General features: G+C 45.5%; 1 protein-coding gene and 1 long non-coding RNA gene across 3 annotated transcripts in view; both read right to left on the reverse strand.

The window, feature by feature from the left end:
• MTUS2 (microtubule associated scaffold protein 2) overlaps positions 1-17846 on the reverse strand; it is a 268680-nt gene that overhangs the window by 15841 nt on the left and 234993 nt on the right. For both annotated transcript variants that reach the window (XM_085216075.1, XM_085216077.1), the window contains 2 exons: positions 7351-7417; positions 1650-1864 (listed from right to left, as the gene is read on the reverse strand). In XM_085216075.1, coding sequence (XP_085072201.1) covers positions 1650-1864; positions 7351-7417 — 282 coding nt within the window. The remainder of the gene's footprint in view (positions 1-1649; positions 1865-7350; positions 7418-17846) is intronic.
• LOC146545790 (uncharacterized) lies at positions 10665-14967 on the reverse strand. Its single transcript, XR_014881087.1, has 3 exons — positions 12585-14967; positions 12210-12272; positions 10665-11221 (listed from the first exon to the last, which is right to left on the reverse strand). It is a non-coding gene; the product is annotated as an uncharacterized LOC146545790 (long non-coding RNA).

Consider the following 17846-nt stretch of genomic DNA (forward strand, 5'->3'; position numbering starts at 1 on the left):
CACTTTACAAGCCCTGCAAATCAATAACAGCTAACAGGCATAGCAATTAAAATGGGTAAAATCCAGAGAGAGAGCTTCACCCTCCCCCAAATCTTTACATGAGAGAAAGAAGAAACATCCCCATAAAAATATTTTTGCTGGAATCAGCTGTCAAACATATGGGTCCACTGATAGCAGAGTAAACAAACAAGAAGCAAGCTGGCAGATTGGGGTGGGAGACCTGGAGAGGGGAGGTTCTGCCAACAGCTCCCTTTTGAGGGAAGGCTACGAAGGAGCCCGTAACTCTGCTCTACTGCAGGGCCCAGTGGCACACAGTGTTCTTGTCCCCTTTGCCTGCACAGTGACACCTGGGGTGGCAGGGGCACAAGCTAGGATGCAGTGTGTCTATCTGACATGGCTGTCTGAGCCGTGTACTTTATCACTGGCATTATGCTGTAAACACAGTACAAGAGACACAGAATTGTCATCATCTCAGTTTGTATTTTCACTTCTGTCTCAGGAATTTTACAGGGCATAAATGGGGTCATTTCCCTTTCTATAAATGTTTGAGCTTAAAGACTGTGGACTGCAGCCTCTGCTGTGCCCCAACCTACTGTTTTCATAAAGTCACAGAATCATTAAGACTAGAAAGACCAATAAGATCATCTAGACCAACCATCAAACCATGCCTGTGACTCCTTTAGACCATGTCACTCAGTGCGACATCCATCCTTTCCCCTCACTTGAACTAAATACAGAGCAGTCTCTTTTCCTGGCTCTTGCAAGAGCTTCAGCTATGGCAGTCCTACAGTGCTACACCAACATTTACCCCTTAATCCTGCTAAGCTATCTTGGACACAGGCTCTGTTGATGAGGCTGGCTCACTTCCAAAGCAAGCCCTGTCACCATCCAAGTAGAAGGGGAACAGTGTGGGACATCTGCACTGCAGAGTGTTGCTGACAGACTACATGGCCTCAGAGAGGAAAAAAAACCCTCGTGAACTGTGGTGCTGAGCAATGTGTAAGAGTTGCAGCTGGAAAAATTAGAACTGTACCCTACATTCAGTGAGGACAACACAGAGTGCATGAAAAGACAAGCTGAAGGCAAAACTGGCATAATACACAGCAGGGCATTCTGCCATCATGAGGTGCCCATGCATGAATTATGGTGATCATTCACTCCAGCCATTAAGACTAAAGTAGCTGTACGTGGGAGCCTTCCTCCCTGCCTACATAAATGTTGCAATGGACCCCACCATTTCACTGTATCAGCAGTGGCATTCGAAAGAACGAAGGACAGGGTTCTACTGGCAATACTTCTGCATAACAGATTCTTGCTCAAGCACTGGTTTCATATAAATTGACTAGAATAGGTGGGATGGGGAACAAGTAGGTGTGGGGAGCAAAGCTAGTATAATTGTTTATGTTAGTTGTAAAACATCAGGAAGCATATTAAGAAAACACATGGCAATGTAACATACTGAACTATACTATACTGAAATGCCATTAAGAACATAGGAGAGAAATGCCATAAAGACAATCTAGAATATATTTTTCTAGTCATCAGTTTTTACCAGTGTCTTCATGTTTGAGACTGCCTGTGTTTCATTACCTGAAACCACTCAGAACAGACATGGTCTGCTTTTCTGAAGCAAACAGGCTAGAACTGACCTGGTGCAGATGCTGAGACTTGATGAGATCCAGCTGCAGCTTGTGCTGCTCCTGCAGGCTCTCCATCTTGGTGCTGTAATCCTCACGTAAACGCTGCTCCAGATCCTGCAGCTCCTCCTTCTGCTGCCAGCGAAGCTTTCTCGCCTCCTCCTCTAAGCGCCTCTCCAGATCCTCCTTCTCATTTTGTAGTTTCTGACATCTCGCTGTGTTGATGGCTGAGGACACAAAAGTATACAGTCAGGCTCTCAGATCCTTGGGAGCAAGGGTGGCGTCAACTCCGTAAATCACTGAGCACAGTGGTTCTTGCCAACACTGGGACTCTCCAGAATCCCAATTGTGAACAGGCTCACACTCTCCTCTGTCTTCCTCCCTTTAGTACACATACACGGGAGTATTTATTTGAATAGCGGCATTGGCAGAGCCCTGCAAATGCCCACACAAAACTGGGGCCTGGAATAATACAAAAAGAAGGAATTTCATGGACCTCCATTCTGTTGCAGGGATGTCTCCTTTCTGGCCAGCACAGTCTTGGACTGAAAAATCAAGTCTTTGGGGCATCTACTTTGTCTTGGATGGAAAAGACAGCACATGTGACAATCACTCGACACAAGGCCTTTCATCTGGGAGAAGAGATTTTCCTTATCTCCTTTTCTCAAGTCATAGCCTTGGCCATAGTCCCACATACAACAACATACCAGGGAAGCAGAGGACCTACAGGTTCTTGAGTTGCATCCTGTGCATATGTTATTTTCCATAGCTTCCATTGGGAAGCTATTCACTCCACAGGCCAGCTTATACCAGCTCTAACAAGGATCTCTTAAAACCATTAGTGCCCACTTGCTTAAATATTTTTATATTCAAACAACTACCTTGTGTGCTCCATGGAACCAGAGAGCACCCAGGACAGGCTACTACTGAGGGCAATCAGAAAGTGTACGTGTTTTACTCTTGCGAACTAACCCAGTGGCAATGTCTCTAAATTCATAAGCGTGTCTACAACTTGTTTCAGAAGGTGCAACTCTAGCATTCCACTGAGTCAAGAATGCTTCAATCTGTTTCCCCACTTGGTTCCTCCTCTGTATTGTTCCTGTCTCCCAGGGCAGCAGTGTCACAGAGTACTCTGCAGCTTTTACTTTGCCACCAAATAGTTGCTTTCAATTCAGACACTGAAGGCTTGATACAAATTAAGTCAAAGAGTTACTGGGAAAGAAATGATTAAAATTATTGTGATGACAACACTCAGAACACCACCACAGAAAAGGTGTGTTTTAGATGGCACTGCAAGTCCTTCTTTCTGATTTAGGTCCATAGCTGGTTTAGAAAAATACTGAGCTTTTGAATATACTGTGTCAGATGCTTATCCTTCCTTTGCCCTTCAAAATGCACAGACACATATGGCCTTGTAAGTCAGCACAGTGGAAGAAGCTGCCTCTAAAGTTGCAGACAACTTCAGAACATTTCAAAAACATTAATCTGAATGACTGACATTTTATGTTTCCTGGAAGCAGAAAATCATGCGTTTTCCTGTCTTTTTCTATTATGGCATCAGACTAAGCTCTAGTCTGCTCTGGTGTGATCTCACCTCATGTCCTGTGTACAGTTTTGGGCACCACAACATAAGAAGGATATCAAACTACTAGCATCCAGAGGAGTGCTATAAAGATGGGGAAGGGTCAGGAGGGCAAGCTGTGTGAGGAGTGGCTGAGGCCCCCAGTGTGCTCAGCACAGAGCAGAGCAGGCTGAGGGGAGGCCTGATGGCGGCTGCAGCTCCTCACAGGGAGCGGAGGGGCAGCGCTGAGCTTTGCTCTGTGTGACAGCGACAGGGCCCGAGGGAACGGCATGGAGCTGCCTCAGAGGAGGGCAGCTGGGGGTGAGGGAAAGGGTCTGCACCAGAGAGCGGTGGGCATGGAACAGCCTGGCCAGGGCTGTGGGCACGGCCTGAGTGCTGGAGCTCAGGGAGCGCTTGGACAGTGCTCTCAGACATTGGGATTGGATTTGGGGTTGTTCTTTGGAGCCAGAAATTGGTCTTGGTGATCCTTGTGGGTCCCTTTCAGTGTGGGATATTCTGTAAAACACATTTTTTTTCAAGATAGCAACAATTTCTCTAATTGCCAACTGCTGTGAGCACACCCAAGTTAGATGTGTCCATGCAATGTACTTATCCATCTAAGTGATATCCAAACTTGCTCACTAGGTCTAGACTGTAGATAGATACTGCTGCTTTGGTCCTGTTCTGATCCTGATGTTTTCAGAAGCATTAGATGGACACTGTGCCCCTTTCAGGCTCTCTGCTCCCTACAGAAAGTGAGGCTGTACCAGGGAGTTCAGCACTGCAGCAATGCCACATAGAAAGCTTTCCCACCTACCACACACCACAACAGGATTTATATGGTCATGAAACGTCCTGTCTCTGTGGTTTGCCTTACAGCTGTAAACTCCATCTCTTGCTGTAACAGTTTCACTTGGTGTGCAAAGCTACCAAAGAGCCCGCAGCTCTGGATTCAGAATAATTGAAACTTACTCAGGCTTTAAATTGGAGCTGCAATGAAACCCTTCTCTTCATAGCCTCTCTAATGAGATTACCCAGCACGCAGGGAGGGCAGGCAATGAAGTGACACGTTCTAACCAAAAGAAAGTCAATCTGTAACACTTCCCAGAACATGAAACTCTTTCCACCGCCTAAAACACAAAAGTGCTCATGCTTTTCAAATCAAACTCTGATGCAGGCGCAAAATGGAGGAAAGAGGGCAAGTGTGTCTTCATGGCACATCCCCACATACCCCACATGCAAAAGGAGACAGATAATCAGGCTAGTTCGCAGGAAATTTGTGCTATGCTGAATATAAAACACCTCAAACAAAACAGCAGCCATCTTGGGTTACAGGGGAGCAGGTGCCATTGCCTCCCTGCTCCCTGAGCTGCTCAATTTCCCACCTTGTTACAGAGCGCAACAGAAAAGCAAAACCCAATTCAGGTCAGGTTGGGAAGGTGAGGGAGAGGGAGACGTCACTGATGGACCAAATCCCCTGCAGAAAACTAAGCTTGGAGCCCAGCCTCTTTGCATTGCAGGGTAATCCCATGGGAGCTGGGGGCTGATGTCATATGTACAGGGTTCGCCTGCTCATGAGAAATGGGCTCTGCATCCAACAGCAAAAACAAATTGTGTAGCCTGTGCCCTTACTTCTGACCCTTAGCCACAGAACTACAGACAAATCACAGAGCCCTTGTTTGAGTTCAGTCCCCTCTGATCGGGAGGCACATCCAGAAGGAGCTGGCATTCAGGTTTCAAATTCTTGCAAATTCACAGTGCAAATTTTAAACTTGACATCTGATTGTCTTACATTCATATAGGTGTTTATGCACCTCCACACCTCTCAGCTCACTTCACATGTCAATTATCTGACAGCAAAGGAACATGCAACTCTGACATTTAATTTCCACCAGAGCGAGAGGAAACAGAAGGTATTCAACACTTCTTTTTTTCCAGGAGACTCAGTGTTACATCTGAAAAGTGCTTATATGTATAATTTATAAAGATGAATGTCTTGAGGGTAGAACGATTGCTTGTAGTGTTTTTCTAGCCTTGTTATTTCTAGCAAAATACATGAGCAAACCTTTTTGTATAAAATAACAAGTTCCTGGGTGCTTACAAAGCTGTGGATGCACACATTCCTCTCCAAGCTGAGTAGCAGCACTTTTCTATTTCATTGCATGATGAGGGGTGTGACTCCACAACAGTGCTAGAGGTAAAGGTGGAGGGTGTCACTCAAACCTAAACATCCTGCCTGGGTCCAGAAGGGTACAGCCCATAACAGACAGTGTTTTACACACATGGATGTCTCAGATTCCCTGGGGCATCTCAAGCAGCACTGAGCACCTATGTCTGGCCTAGATCTACATTGTCTAAGATGGAACTAGATACCCAACCCACATGTAGACATTTAAAATAAGGTGAATAATTGCAATTAGAGAGACAGTCCTGGACATTGGCATGTCAAAGCTGGACCACCCTCACTGAATGATGCTCTCTCTTTATTGACTGTACAGAGAATCTGAAGAATCAGCCTGCACCACACGTGCAATGTTACACTATCCAAATTAGAGCTATCATCTATACAACCAAACATTAGACCAACCACCTGTACCAATCCTGACTACTCTAGCCTAGTTTTACTGATTCATCCAGACATTTCCATCTGTGAGTCCTACTCACACGGCAGACATACACATGAGAAATCCAGAATTTTTGACCAACGCTCAAGCTGTTCATCTGGGCTGATAACTTTCAAATTAATGAGAGTCTGCTTACCAAAGTGACTGAGACAAGTCAGAACTACTACTTTGCTGTAGTCAAAATAACTAAGTTACTGGTTCACTCTGTACTTTTCCCCTAAATGTTAACTCCAACTGCCTATGATTGCTGATGTTAAGTGATTGTTTTATTCTTTATTTGCATAAAGCTTAGCACGATAGATAGAATTTTGTACAACATAAAGATTCACCTGAGAATGTGAACAGCATAACCCTTGTATTATGCAGGTGGGATATACATCTCCACTAGCACCCAAAGCTTGCACTGCTTTAGAGACAGCAAAGAACTGACTGACAAGAACTGATCTCACTCATGGCATTGGTTACTGCACTTAGCTTGCAGATTCAAAACACAGTTGGTGTCACATCACCAATTACAAAAGTAAGGGAACAAATTGATCCTCTGCTCCCTGCTGTAATCCCAACGGAGAACGTGAGCAAATCCAAGAGATAGGCTTCCAAATGAGAAGTGGGTATACAACAGAGAGCTTCAGATATGCCCTTCCTAAGCACTTGTAGAAGCAGCTCCTCTGTGAGAATGAAGAGTGATGCTGAGGATGGATGAAGACAAATAACAGGATGAAACTGTAAATAATATTTTGCTATTGCCGCAGTATCCTTCGGCAATGGGGACAAAAATCTCTCTCTGAAATGGCTATCAGCCAAAATATTTCAGAGGGAGCACAAGCAGCTGGGCATCAGAAAAGAGTTGTGCTCAGCTTTTGTGCAATGAGTCACCAGAGGCAAAGCAAAGGCAAAGCACAGCCCTCCCTGTTGAGAAAGATCTACATCCCTGTCTCCCTCAAGGGGAGGCAGAGCCACTCTGGGCTCACCAATCCCACATGACACAATTCCATAAAATCATCTGAGTTGGAAGAGAACTTTAAAGGTCATCCAATCCAACTGTCTGCAATAAACAGGAACACCTACAGCTCTATCAGTTGCTCAAAGCCCCATCCAGCCTGGCCTTGAATATCTCTGGGGATGGGATATCCACTACCTCTGGGCAACTCCTTCCTTGTATTCAATCTAAATCTCCCCTCTTTTTGTTTGAAACCGTTTCCCCTTGTCCTCTCACAACAGCCCATGATAAAGAGTCTGTCCTCTTCTTTCTTATAGCTCCCCTTTACATATCAAAGGTCCACTCTCAGGTGGATTTATGAAGAGCCACTTGTTTAGTACAGATAATATACAGTCAGTTTCAGTGCATCGTGATGGACTTGTCTGCACAACAACAACAAATTGAAATCATAGAATCCCCTTGCCTCTGGGCTTCAGAAGACACTTTGTCCCATGTATGCAGTGTACCCAGGATCAGATCATAGGGAATATTGGACTTTGTGTAAACTGAGAGAAACACTTTTGTTGTTATTTTGCTTGTGCTACTTACCGACTTCATCCCTGATCTTTGTAAGCTCAACTCCTAGCTCGTCTATTTTCACAAGAGCATTTTCTTTCTGTTTAAGGGAAAAAAAAAGAGAGAAATATGTAGTCCCCGGGTTTATCCCAGATAAGCACTTTCACATGTTCACTCAGTAAAGCAGATTAGAATGATTCCTCAGATTTTTGGGGGCGGTGGGGTAGGTAGGGAGGATTATAATGAACTCATTCAGTTTTTCAAGCTTAAAAGCCACCACTCATTGGCCACCACTACTTCTGTTTGGCAGGAATACATATACACAAAGCCATGTGCTCATGACAGCATTGAATACACTAATTACTCCCCTGTGTCTAAAAAGATTTGTCTACTACTTGCTGTTCAATCTGTGAACCATTCATGGTTGGACAACACGTACAGGATGATACTGTTAATTCTGTTTGAACACTTTCATCTATTTGTGCCTGCATCTACCATAGTAATATGGCAACAAAATAGTATGCTCACGCTGTTGAATTTGCATAGCAGATTACTGCACTTACACCATTCTAGACATGGTGAGCATACCCTACACAGACAGACACCTCTCCTGGCATGATGTTCATGCCTATTTCCACATTTCCTTCAGATTGTTTTATTGTCTGTAAAGGATATGAGCTCCTTCCCTTGACCTGTCTCAAAAGAAATCTGAATACTTAAGGCATTAAAACAGATGTGCTGGACAAAGGAAAAATAAATGATATTGTCATTAAGTATGCTGAATTACTGAAATGTAGGACTTTGACACTGGATATTTCATAAATGCTGTGTAAACTGACAAAGAAAAGCCTCGGGAAAATCTATAGGAGTTTATTGGTTTAATGCAATAAATCCCAGCATTTGAAATTGGAAAAGTCCTGAATCAGATTAGGGAGAAGGCAAAGGAAAGTAGACATGCTCCTTTGTGTAGACATGCTGGTCATGTCACTTATGGCTAGGAGGCTAGGAAAGCTGGATGAAGCTGCTATAAGTGTGTCCCAGGCTAGAAAGGCTAATGAATCTCTAAAGGACAGTATGGAAAAATCACATCTGAGAAACAAGACAGTGTAGTAGCAAATGGAATTTAAAAGATGGAATGAGCAAACAAGACTAATACAAATCTAATGAAAGTGGAATGAAATTCAGAGCCTAATGTTTCTCTTTATTTTTCCTGCACTTAACTTCAGCTCTGTTAAGAGAAACACAGAACTGCTTTAATTGTGGTGATACCAGGAAATCCTAACCTGGAATTTGTAGTAATCCTTTACATGGTGCCACTTTGGGGTGACATCTACCATTTCCAAAGAACTTGCTCCCCAGAAAATTTTACTGTAAACCAAATGACTGGTGGATCTGATTGGCAGAGCCAGCTCCATACACTGACACTGCTGACTAATGCACAGGGCATCGCCTGCCAGGACTGCAGAGTCTCCAGACTGCATTAGGCAAAAAAAAAAAAAAAAAAAAAAAGCCTTAAAGAACCAAAAAGATCCAGATTAAAATAGCCTGGTATGTGCCCCTTGCACAGATGCAGAAAACAGCATTCTTACAGAGATAACGTTTCCCCTTTTGGAGAGTATCACTGCATCTGCCCACACTGCCCAGTCGCTCCCTTGGAGTCAGGAAGCGTTCCTGACAGGTTGCCAGGAGCAGTGCCCTTGGAGGTATGTGCTCAGGGATACATTGGATATGGGACTCACAGATGGGGAGCACACGCTTAAGTTACCCACTCCCAGAAAGTAAAACAATTTACAGCAAGGAGGCTCTGAGCCCCGTATAGATCACTTCCAGTATCTACAGATGTGCAGAACTCAATGGGATTCTTAATATCCTCCTTATGGGCAAAAAATGGGGGGAAGGAAAAAAAAACTAAAAATAAATAAATAAATACATGTCCTAGTTAAGAAAGTAGAGTTTCAATTTTGATTCTACCTAAGAAGTATGACAAACTCCTCATCTGACATTGCCTCAAGGTTTGCCCTACCTCTGAGGATGCCTGGTGGTGAACTGCTCTCCAGAAGAGAGAAGTCACCATGGTGGAAGATGCTGTGCCCACACCCACCTTCTGGCATGAGCACCATCCCACCCTATGGAACACTTGGCAAACACCATGATGTTGGGAAGCAGCTGTGTTGGTGCAGCTCAGGTGCTTTGGCTGTCACGTATCTCCCCTACCAACACTTCTTGTGCTGGTTTATAGTGCAGTAAGAGCTTCCACATTGCTCTTCCAGACCTCTTTTCCTGTCTCTTGAGACATCAGACATGCGAGGGGTGCCCTCAGCACCAAGTTTTATTGTAGTGCAACTTTCTTGGAGGATTTTTTTACTGAACAGTGGCATATCAGTTGGACTTGGACTCCATGGTCCTTATGGGTTCCAACTCAGGATATTCTACGATCAGTGCTTATTTTCCTCTTCTGCGAGAGAGGCAAGGAGTACTTTGGCTGATCACTGGATCAGCTTCATGGTCTCCTGGATGTGCAGTGAACTCACAAATCCCTGACATTTTCTGTTACTGTAACCTGCTTTGTCAGTGTAACGCGATAGGATTGGACTGCAGGCATTCCTGGGACTTGTGTCAACGTGACACTAATCCCACATGAAAAAAAGCCTATCCCTGTTATCATCAGAGGGGCTCAGCACATAACCAGCACACCAGAGCCAGTGCAGCCAGGGCTCTGGGAATGCCAGTTCTTGGGAAACCCGGTATTACCATGGAGTGAAACTGGATCTGAAGTGAGAACGAAAAGCTATCAGATCCAACGTGGAGATTCATAGGGGTTCAACCTCAAAACATCAAAACAATTAGAAAATGCCCAAGCACACAAGGTAAAGTCTGCCAAAACAAATGTGCAAGACTCAAAATTAACAGGCTATCCTATTGAACTAATCAATGTTCATTATATTTATCGCAAATGAGTATTTGAAAGAGAAGGCAGAGCAAGAAGGAACCTTTCTGCCCTCCCATGGATTTGTGCCCAATGGGCTCAGCAGACCCACAGAGCTCTGCAGCCTCCCCTCACCCGGGCACTGCTTGGAGCAGAGCTGCTCAGAGGGACTGAGGGCCAGGTCCAACCCAGGGCTTCATGGCTCAGCTGTCACCCCAGGGCCATGCTGGTTCCAGTGAGTAAAAAGGCCGCAGACACTATAAGGAGACTGCAAGTATCCAGTCCTTCAGTGCAGTAGGCAGAAAAAATTGCTATGATCTGAGTCAGGATTTTTTTTCTCTCCTAAATGTGAAAGCAAGACAGTGTTTGTTTGTTTGTTTCTTGTTTTTAACGAAGCAAAACGCTGCTTTTATTTTTTAGATACTTTTAATGAATGACGAATTTAATTATTGCTTGGAAGGCTTAGGAGAAAGATCTTCCATTGGCTGCATCCCAAGAAATGACTCTGAGACTGATGTACATCTCATGAACTAAAATCATGCCACTGATGGAGATGAAGGAAGTTGGCACATCATACCTAACACAATGGTTAAGTCTTGTGTCTGGAATATGTCCCATCTCCTCAGCCAGAAGGAAATGCAGAACAAAATAGGTAGAATGATATGTTAGCTCTGTGCTAATGCTCTGTTGAACAAAAGCTATGGTAACATCTCTTTTTCCTATCATAACCTTCAAAATATGCAGACTTCCCAGCATTTCTCCTGTGAAGGACTCAGCAACACTGCAGCAAGTAAACCAGACACTGAATGTGGTACTTATGTACTCCCAATTCAATCTGAAGCTCTCTGAAGTCCCTGAAGGACAGACAGAAGCAGCAGATTGGTGCAGCTCCTGGAAAGTGGGCAGGCAGGCAGGCAGGGGGAGGAATGTGACAACTTTCCAATTCATGACAGCAGCCATAAACTTAGCAGTGCAGTTCTGAAAATAAAAATTAAACACAACAATAAGCAATACTAGGTCTGCTTCACAAATGACACAGGTTAGGCCAGGAGGATCAGAAAATTGCCCAGAGCCATGCACAAAGTCATCTGCAGCTGGGAAAACTACCAGAGCAGTGGGAGTCACAGCCACAAATGGACACGTTCCTCCTCCCTGATGACTAATAATGCACTTGCAGTATGCTGCATCCTAAGGTCTGAGTACACGTACGGACCGTCTGCAAACATTTCCTAATGCTCTGCACTGCCACCTAAAAACATGCACTGCACACAGATGCTCTGTGGTACTGCACCGGTTATTAACATTGCTCCTTCAGAATAGTTTTCCTGTATCCAGAGCTTTCAAAATAAAAGATTAAAAAAAAAAAAGAGAGAGAGACTCTGACCTGCAGATGGTGCTTAGTCATGGTTGTGCTTTATTCACAGTTCCCTGGGGGCAGGCCATAAATTATTAGGGGAAAAAAGAGAATATACATTGGGAAACCTGTCATAGCAATAAATAGTTCAGCTGATACTTGCAGGAGCAATGACTGCTGCCCACTGTGACTCGTGCACAATGACCTACAGCCTTTCCTCCATCAGGGGGGCAGCAGTAATCCTCCTCCATCACTTCCTTTTGCACAAAGTTCACAGGTGGAGTTGACCACCGGGACAGCCCCCAGTGACTGCACTTCCACAAGCTCCACGTTAAGCCTGACACTGTCCTCAGCTCCATTTAAACACGTTACTAGGTAAAAGGGGACAGCATCAGCTTTTCGTTTGACTGAGGATGAGTATCTTAACGCCCCAAACTCTAATGAAGTACACTGCACAAGCACATGTTTTTGCCAAGATAGCTGCTATTAAGCAAATTAAATGCATGCGCTCATCTATAAACCCCAGGCAAAGGCCAAGGAACACAGCACAAGCACTGTGTTGGCTCTACCTGGCACCAGGCAGCCTCCTGCTACCTGTAGCTGTGTACCTACCTCTGCTCTCTTTCCTGCCCGACTCTTTCCGATGCTCGGGAGCTCGGTCCTGTTAGATCCATCCTGAAAGCAGTTTCCAGGGGGTTGGAACTGGCTGATCGTTAGGGTCCCGTCCAACCCAAGCCACCGACACGTCGGAAAGGAGCGTCAGAGGTAAGCCCTTAGGACATGTATGGCCGCCCAATCTCTCTTGAAACTTCACCAAACTTCTTTGACGTCTCGCACCTCTGCACGTTCACCGACGGCGCGCCCGAAGCCCACCGCGCTCTGCGGCCGCTCCCAGCCCCAGCCCCCGGCACGGCACCACCGAGCATCGCCCCTCCCCGCCCCGGGCTCCCCGCTCCCGGACCGAGGGAGAAAAGTCTCCCCAAGTACCGTGCGGTCCTCGCAGAGCTCCGCCGAGAAGCAGCGCCCCATCTTGCCCCGCAGCGTCAGAACGATGCCCCGGCGACGCCGCCGTGACAAAGGGCAGGGGCCGCGCCGTGGTAACGGCGGGACGGAGGGCAACGGCCCCGCGACTCCGCCGGCCCCGGCCGCGCTGAAACCCGAGAGGGAGCCCGGGCTGTCCCCGAAAGGCGGGTCCTCGTCGCGGCGATCTTCATGCTGCGCCCGCGGTCATTTATCACCGCGGTCCCGCTCCTCCGCACCCCGCCCGGACGTCCCCGCGCTCGCTGCCGGCTGCGCCGCGGACATCCCGAGCTGAGCGCGGGCCGGGCGGCTGACAGCGCTCTGCGCACTGCGCGCACTGTGCGCACGCTGCGGCTCGCTGCGCTCCGCGCTCCCGCCGTGCCGCCCTCCCTCCCCCCTCCCCAAAGCCGCTGCCCCTCTCCTGAAGCGCTCCTTGAGATCCCCAGCAAGATCGCTGCCCGCGGTGATGCGCAGGACTGCAAAGCACAGACCTCTGCAGTGTGCAATGAGAGTTTTGTAACGCTTCGGGATGATTTTTTTTCCCCTTCCAGAGAAATGACTCAAAGTGTGGCTATCGGTGATCAGTTGCATAAGCAAGATTGAAACACAGAAGTTGGGCACTGCAGTTCTGAGAGTCCAAATTAAAACTAACTTGGGTTATGCGAAAAATCACAGTTACGGAGTCACAGAGTCACAGAATGGGTTGGCTTGCAAGGAACCCTAAACCCACCCAGCCCCAACCCCAGCTGTGGGCAGGGACACCTCCCAGCAGCTCAGGCTGCCCAAGGTCCCTTCCCGCATGGCCTTGAGCACCTCCAGGGATGGGGCACCCACAGCTCTGAGCTGCCTGAGCCAGGGCCTCACCACTCCCCGAGTAAACAATTTCACCCTGACATTTAATGTAAATCTCCCTTCTTTTGGTTTAAAGCCATACCCTTTGTCCTATCACTGTCAGACCATGTAAAAAGTCAGTCTCTCTCCTGTTTATAAGCTTACCTCAAGTCCTGGAAGGTCTGGAGCCTTCCCCAAGCTAAACAAGCCCAGCTCCCTGAGCCTATCTTCATAGTAGAGGCGCTCCAGCCCTCTGATCATCCTCATGATCCTCACGTAATCAATCAATAAATAAATAATAAACTAAATCTCACTCAACACACATGCTCATGCAAGACCTAACTTTTCTTTGGAACGCATGGAAATGAATTTGGTTGGCTACTGAACAGCCACAGAGTTGAAATAAAAAGATACTTCAAAATACAGGAAAATAATTTCATCCTCACTGTAGGAACTTTATTTATTTATTTTGCCAAACTGTGGTTTGTACCATTCTCAGTCTGAAACCTGACTGGAAGCCTTTTAACTGCCACAGCAAAGTAATAGCATGTATCTGTCAAAACACCGTGCTTGTCAAACTGGACAATATTTAGGGCTATAGGAGTGAACACGAGAAGAAAAATGAAACAATGTGAAGTCCGAAGTCATCATTCTGAGGGACAATTAACAGCAATTTCAATGGAAGATGGAGAGTCCTCAGCTGGAAATAACAGCAAAATTAAGGTCTGTGCTGCTTATTCAGTCATAAAACGACAACCATGAATGCCTTGATACAGCTCTGAATAAAGCAAATACAGGCCTAGGCTGTAGAAAAAAGAGGAGAGGGAATGAGAAGGGGTAATGAGAGCTCTGAGGATAAGGCAGAGCCCAACAGGGTCTGAGGAAATTCAGGCTGTCAGTTAAAAACCATCTTAGATGTTGCTCTGTTTTCTTACTGGAAATAGAAATTGTGGCACTAAGGGACATGGTTCAGTGAGGGGATGTGGCAGGTCAGGTTGATGAGCAGGCAAGTCTTGTTTCTGGTCTAGGTGATGCTGTGATTCTATGAAAATACAGGTAAGCCCTGCAAAGAGTTCCTTGCACCAATTGCACCAATTCTATGGAATTTGTAATGGGGATAATAATTACATTTGAAAACATCAGAATAGTTGCTTAACAGGGTATGTTTCACAAGGTACTCCAGCATTTATTGACTTCACTGGAAACAACTGCCAGCATTTCCCTGGGTAAAGCTCTTGGGTAATTAAAGTCCAAGAAGGACATCTAGATTTTTTTACACATCTCAGCACAAGGGAGCTGCTTAGACTATAAACAACCTATTTTAAAGGTAAAACGGCACTCGGGTATTCTTTTTTTTTTTTCTATGCTGACAGAATCAATGCTTTCCCCTATGAAATGCATGATACAATTTCTATCTACTGTTCAAACACTTATAATACTTTACATCTATTTTAAATCACTTCCTTCCTTCCTTTCTCTTCCTTTCTCTTTCTCTTTCTCTTTCGCTCTCTTTCCCTTTCTCCCACCCGCCCTCCCTCCCTCCCTCCTTCTCTTCCTCCTCCCTCCCTCCCTCCCTCCCTTCCTTCCTTCCTTCCTTCCTTCCTTCCTTCCTTCCTTCCTTCCTTCCTTCCTTCCTTCCTTCTTCTCTTCTCTTCTCTTCTCTTCTCTTCTCTTCTCTTCTCTTCTCTTCTTCTCTCTCTTCTCTTCTCTTCTCTTCTCTTCTCTTCTCTTCTCTTCTCTTCTCTTCTCTTCTCTCTTCTCTTCTCTTCTCTTCTCTTCTCTTCTCTTCTCTTCTCTTCTCTTCTCTTCTCTTCTCTTCTCTCCCTTCTCCTCCCCTCCCCTCCCCTCCCTTCTCCTCTTCCCTCCCTCCCTCCTTCCTTCCTTCCTCCTTCCTTCCTTCCTTCCTTCCTTCCTTCCTTCCTTCCTTCCTTCCTTCCTTCCTTCCTTCCTTCCTTCCTTCCTTCCTTCCTTCCTTCCTTCCTTCCTTCCTTCTTTCCTTCCTTCCTTTCTTTTCCTTCCTTCCTTCTTCCCTTCCCTCCTTCCTCCCCTCTTTCCTCCCCTCCTTCCCTTCCCTCCTGCCTTCCTGCCTTCTTTCCTGCCTTCCTTTTTCTCTCATTCACAAAGTAATTCACAGATATATTCTCCAACACCAAAATATTTTGTTATAATCAGAAAATCTGACAGCTTCTACATTCAGTTTGGTATGTCCTATATTTTAAATAATGGTAATAAAGGACATGAACATACACCATATATATACATATATCCTACTCTTTTTTAACACGTACTGCAGAGTGTATTTTATCAACTAAGTTAATTTAATTGGCAAAAGATCAGGTTGCATTCTCCAGTGAAAGCACAGCCAACTGAGTATCACATGTCCCCTTCCACTAAATACTTCACAGTATGCTTTCACTAAGATAAAAGATAGATGTGACACTCCCAGAAGACCAAACTGGAGAGGATCTGCCAAAGATCCGGCACTCAAAAGTGGGTTCAGATGATGGGCGGTGTCTACTCTGAAACCATACCCTGATCACACATACCATTCCCTTCACAAGAAAGTATTCCCACTCCACCATCAGACCCATCATCTTGTGCTGATGCCCACTAGGCACCCACCTAAACAAGGGGAAGTCAAGAATCCTTCCTGGGTTTAAAACAGCTGGAGGTTCAGGCACTAGCACTACACTTCCCACAGCCACAAGCCTGAAGTAGGTTACTTACGGGTACTGTGAAGAAGATTGACTGTGAACCTGCAAAATATATAGCCCGTAACTTCATGTATGTTTATGTGCCTATATATGGTACATATGCAAATTGCACAGAACTGTACCTACAGTTGTAATTAAACATGCATATATCCAGCTTTTTTTTTTCCCCGTATGTAAAAGGACGGGGAGCTTTCATGATATGGTGAAGGTGATTTCCAGTGCCCCTGAGGGAACTCTCATCAACAGCAGGATTACAGCCCAGGCCCTCAGGCCTCTGCCCTGCACCCTGCTTCCTTCTGGCCAAACAACTCAACTGAGACGGATGTGCTGTTTGACAGGGGCTGCTCTTCATTACAAGTCTTCACATGTGAGACAGAACATTAAATAAACTCTGTATAAGCTCTAAAGGCAGCCCATAATGATGCACGTCACAGGCGCAAACAATGACACAAGCAATCAAAATCTTAATTGCTTAAGATTTTCCACACATTGAACTTTCCAAACGCGTTGTCACATTAGCACAAAGCTTATGATAAAATCCCTGCTGGAAAGCAGCTCCAGGCAAACAGGTAGATCTTCTCAGTGGTCCTCTAATTAACAATGGGATTGTCTTCGTAATTAACATGCACTGCTTATAGCACAACAAGGGCCAGAGGCTTTAGCTAGAGGCAGAACCTTACTGTCAAGGGTCAGAGGCTTTAGCTAGAGGCTGACCATTATTGTATGGGGCAATGCAATACAAAAAGACTCAGCACCAAATGCTGTGGTATATCAGAGACCCAATTCCTTGGAATCCGTGAGGGATGACACAAGAAAGGAGCAGAGTGCTGGGGAAAGCAAATAGGGATCAGAGCCTGGCCCCCTCCTCACTATCTTACTCTCCTGCACACATCCCAGCAGAGGCAGCAACGCAAACCCAAAGCATAAACAAGAGAAACATACAGAAGCAGCTTTGGATTTTTAACCAGTAGGACCTGATGACTTCTTGCTTCATGGAAGCTGGTATCCTTTGTAGGAGAGACTTAGTGCTTGCCGGCAAAAGTTTGAAGTGAAGATTGAGATTCATGGAGGAAAATGAGAAGGAAAACTAAAGCCAATGTTTTGAGAAGAAGCTCTGTTCTATTTACTGTATCTGAAGGGAGATGATGCTTGTAACACTGAACTATGCGTGTCATTGAGCAGGAGGTTCCTTATGTGAACTGTGCATTATCCATCTTTTATGAAGCACTGAAAATGTGTGCTGAGAGGCATACCATGAGAACTATGTCAAACAAATATTTAACTTATGCTGAATAGAAAACAGTCTGAGGACAAGAGTAGGAAAACATCACACAAAGGGCCTCAAGGGTATGAACTCTTTTGCAAGACAATTGCCAGCTCTGGAAATAGGCTGGTAGTGCAGTATTGATGGTTATGGAAAGAAATAGTAAACTAGGAGAAAGCTGAAGGAGACAGAGATGAGGAATGAGGACAAAGAATACAGAAGACAAACACCACTGAGCTATGGGGAGAGAAAATGGGTACGGAGTGCTGAAGTGGGGAAAACAAGTTGAAAAACAGCTTCACTTGGAAAAAAAACCAAAGCATGGATTGTGACCAAAGATGAAACATGGGAGGAAGGAAAGGTCATTCTGAAGACAACATTGCAGAAAACAAAGGGCCATGCAGCAGGGAAGGGGATGGG

The sequence above is a fragment of the Meleagris gallopavo genome, chromosome 1 (assembly GCF_905368555.1).
Source record: "Meleagris gallopavo chromosome 1, MGAL_WU_HG_1.1, whole genome shotgun sequence".
Classification (NCBI taxonomy): Eukaryota; Metazoa; Chordata; class Aves; order Galliformes; family Phasianidae; genus Meleagris; species Meleagris gallopavo.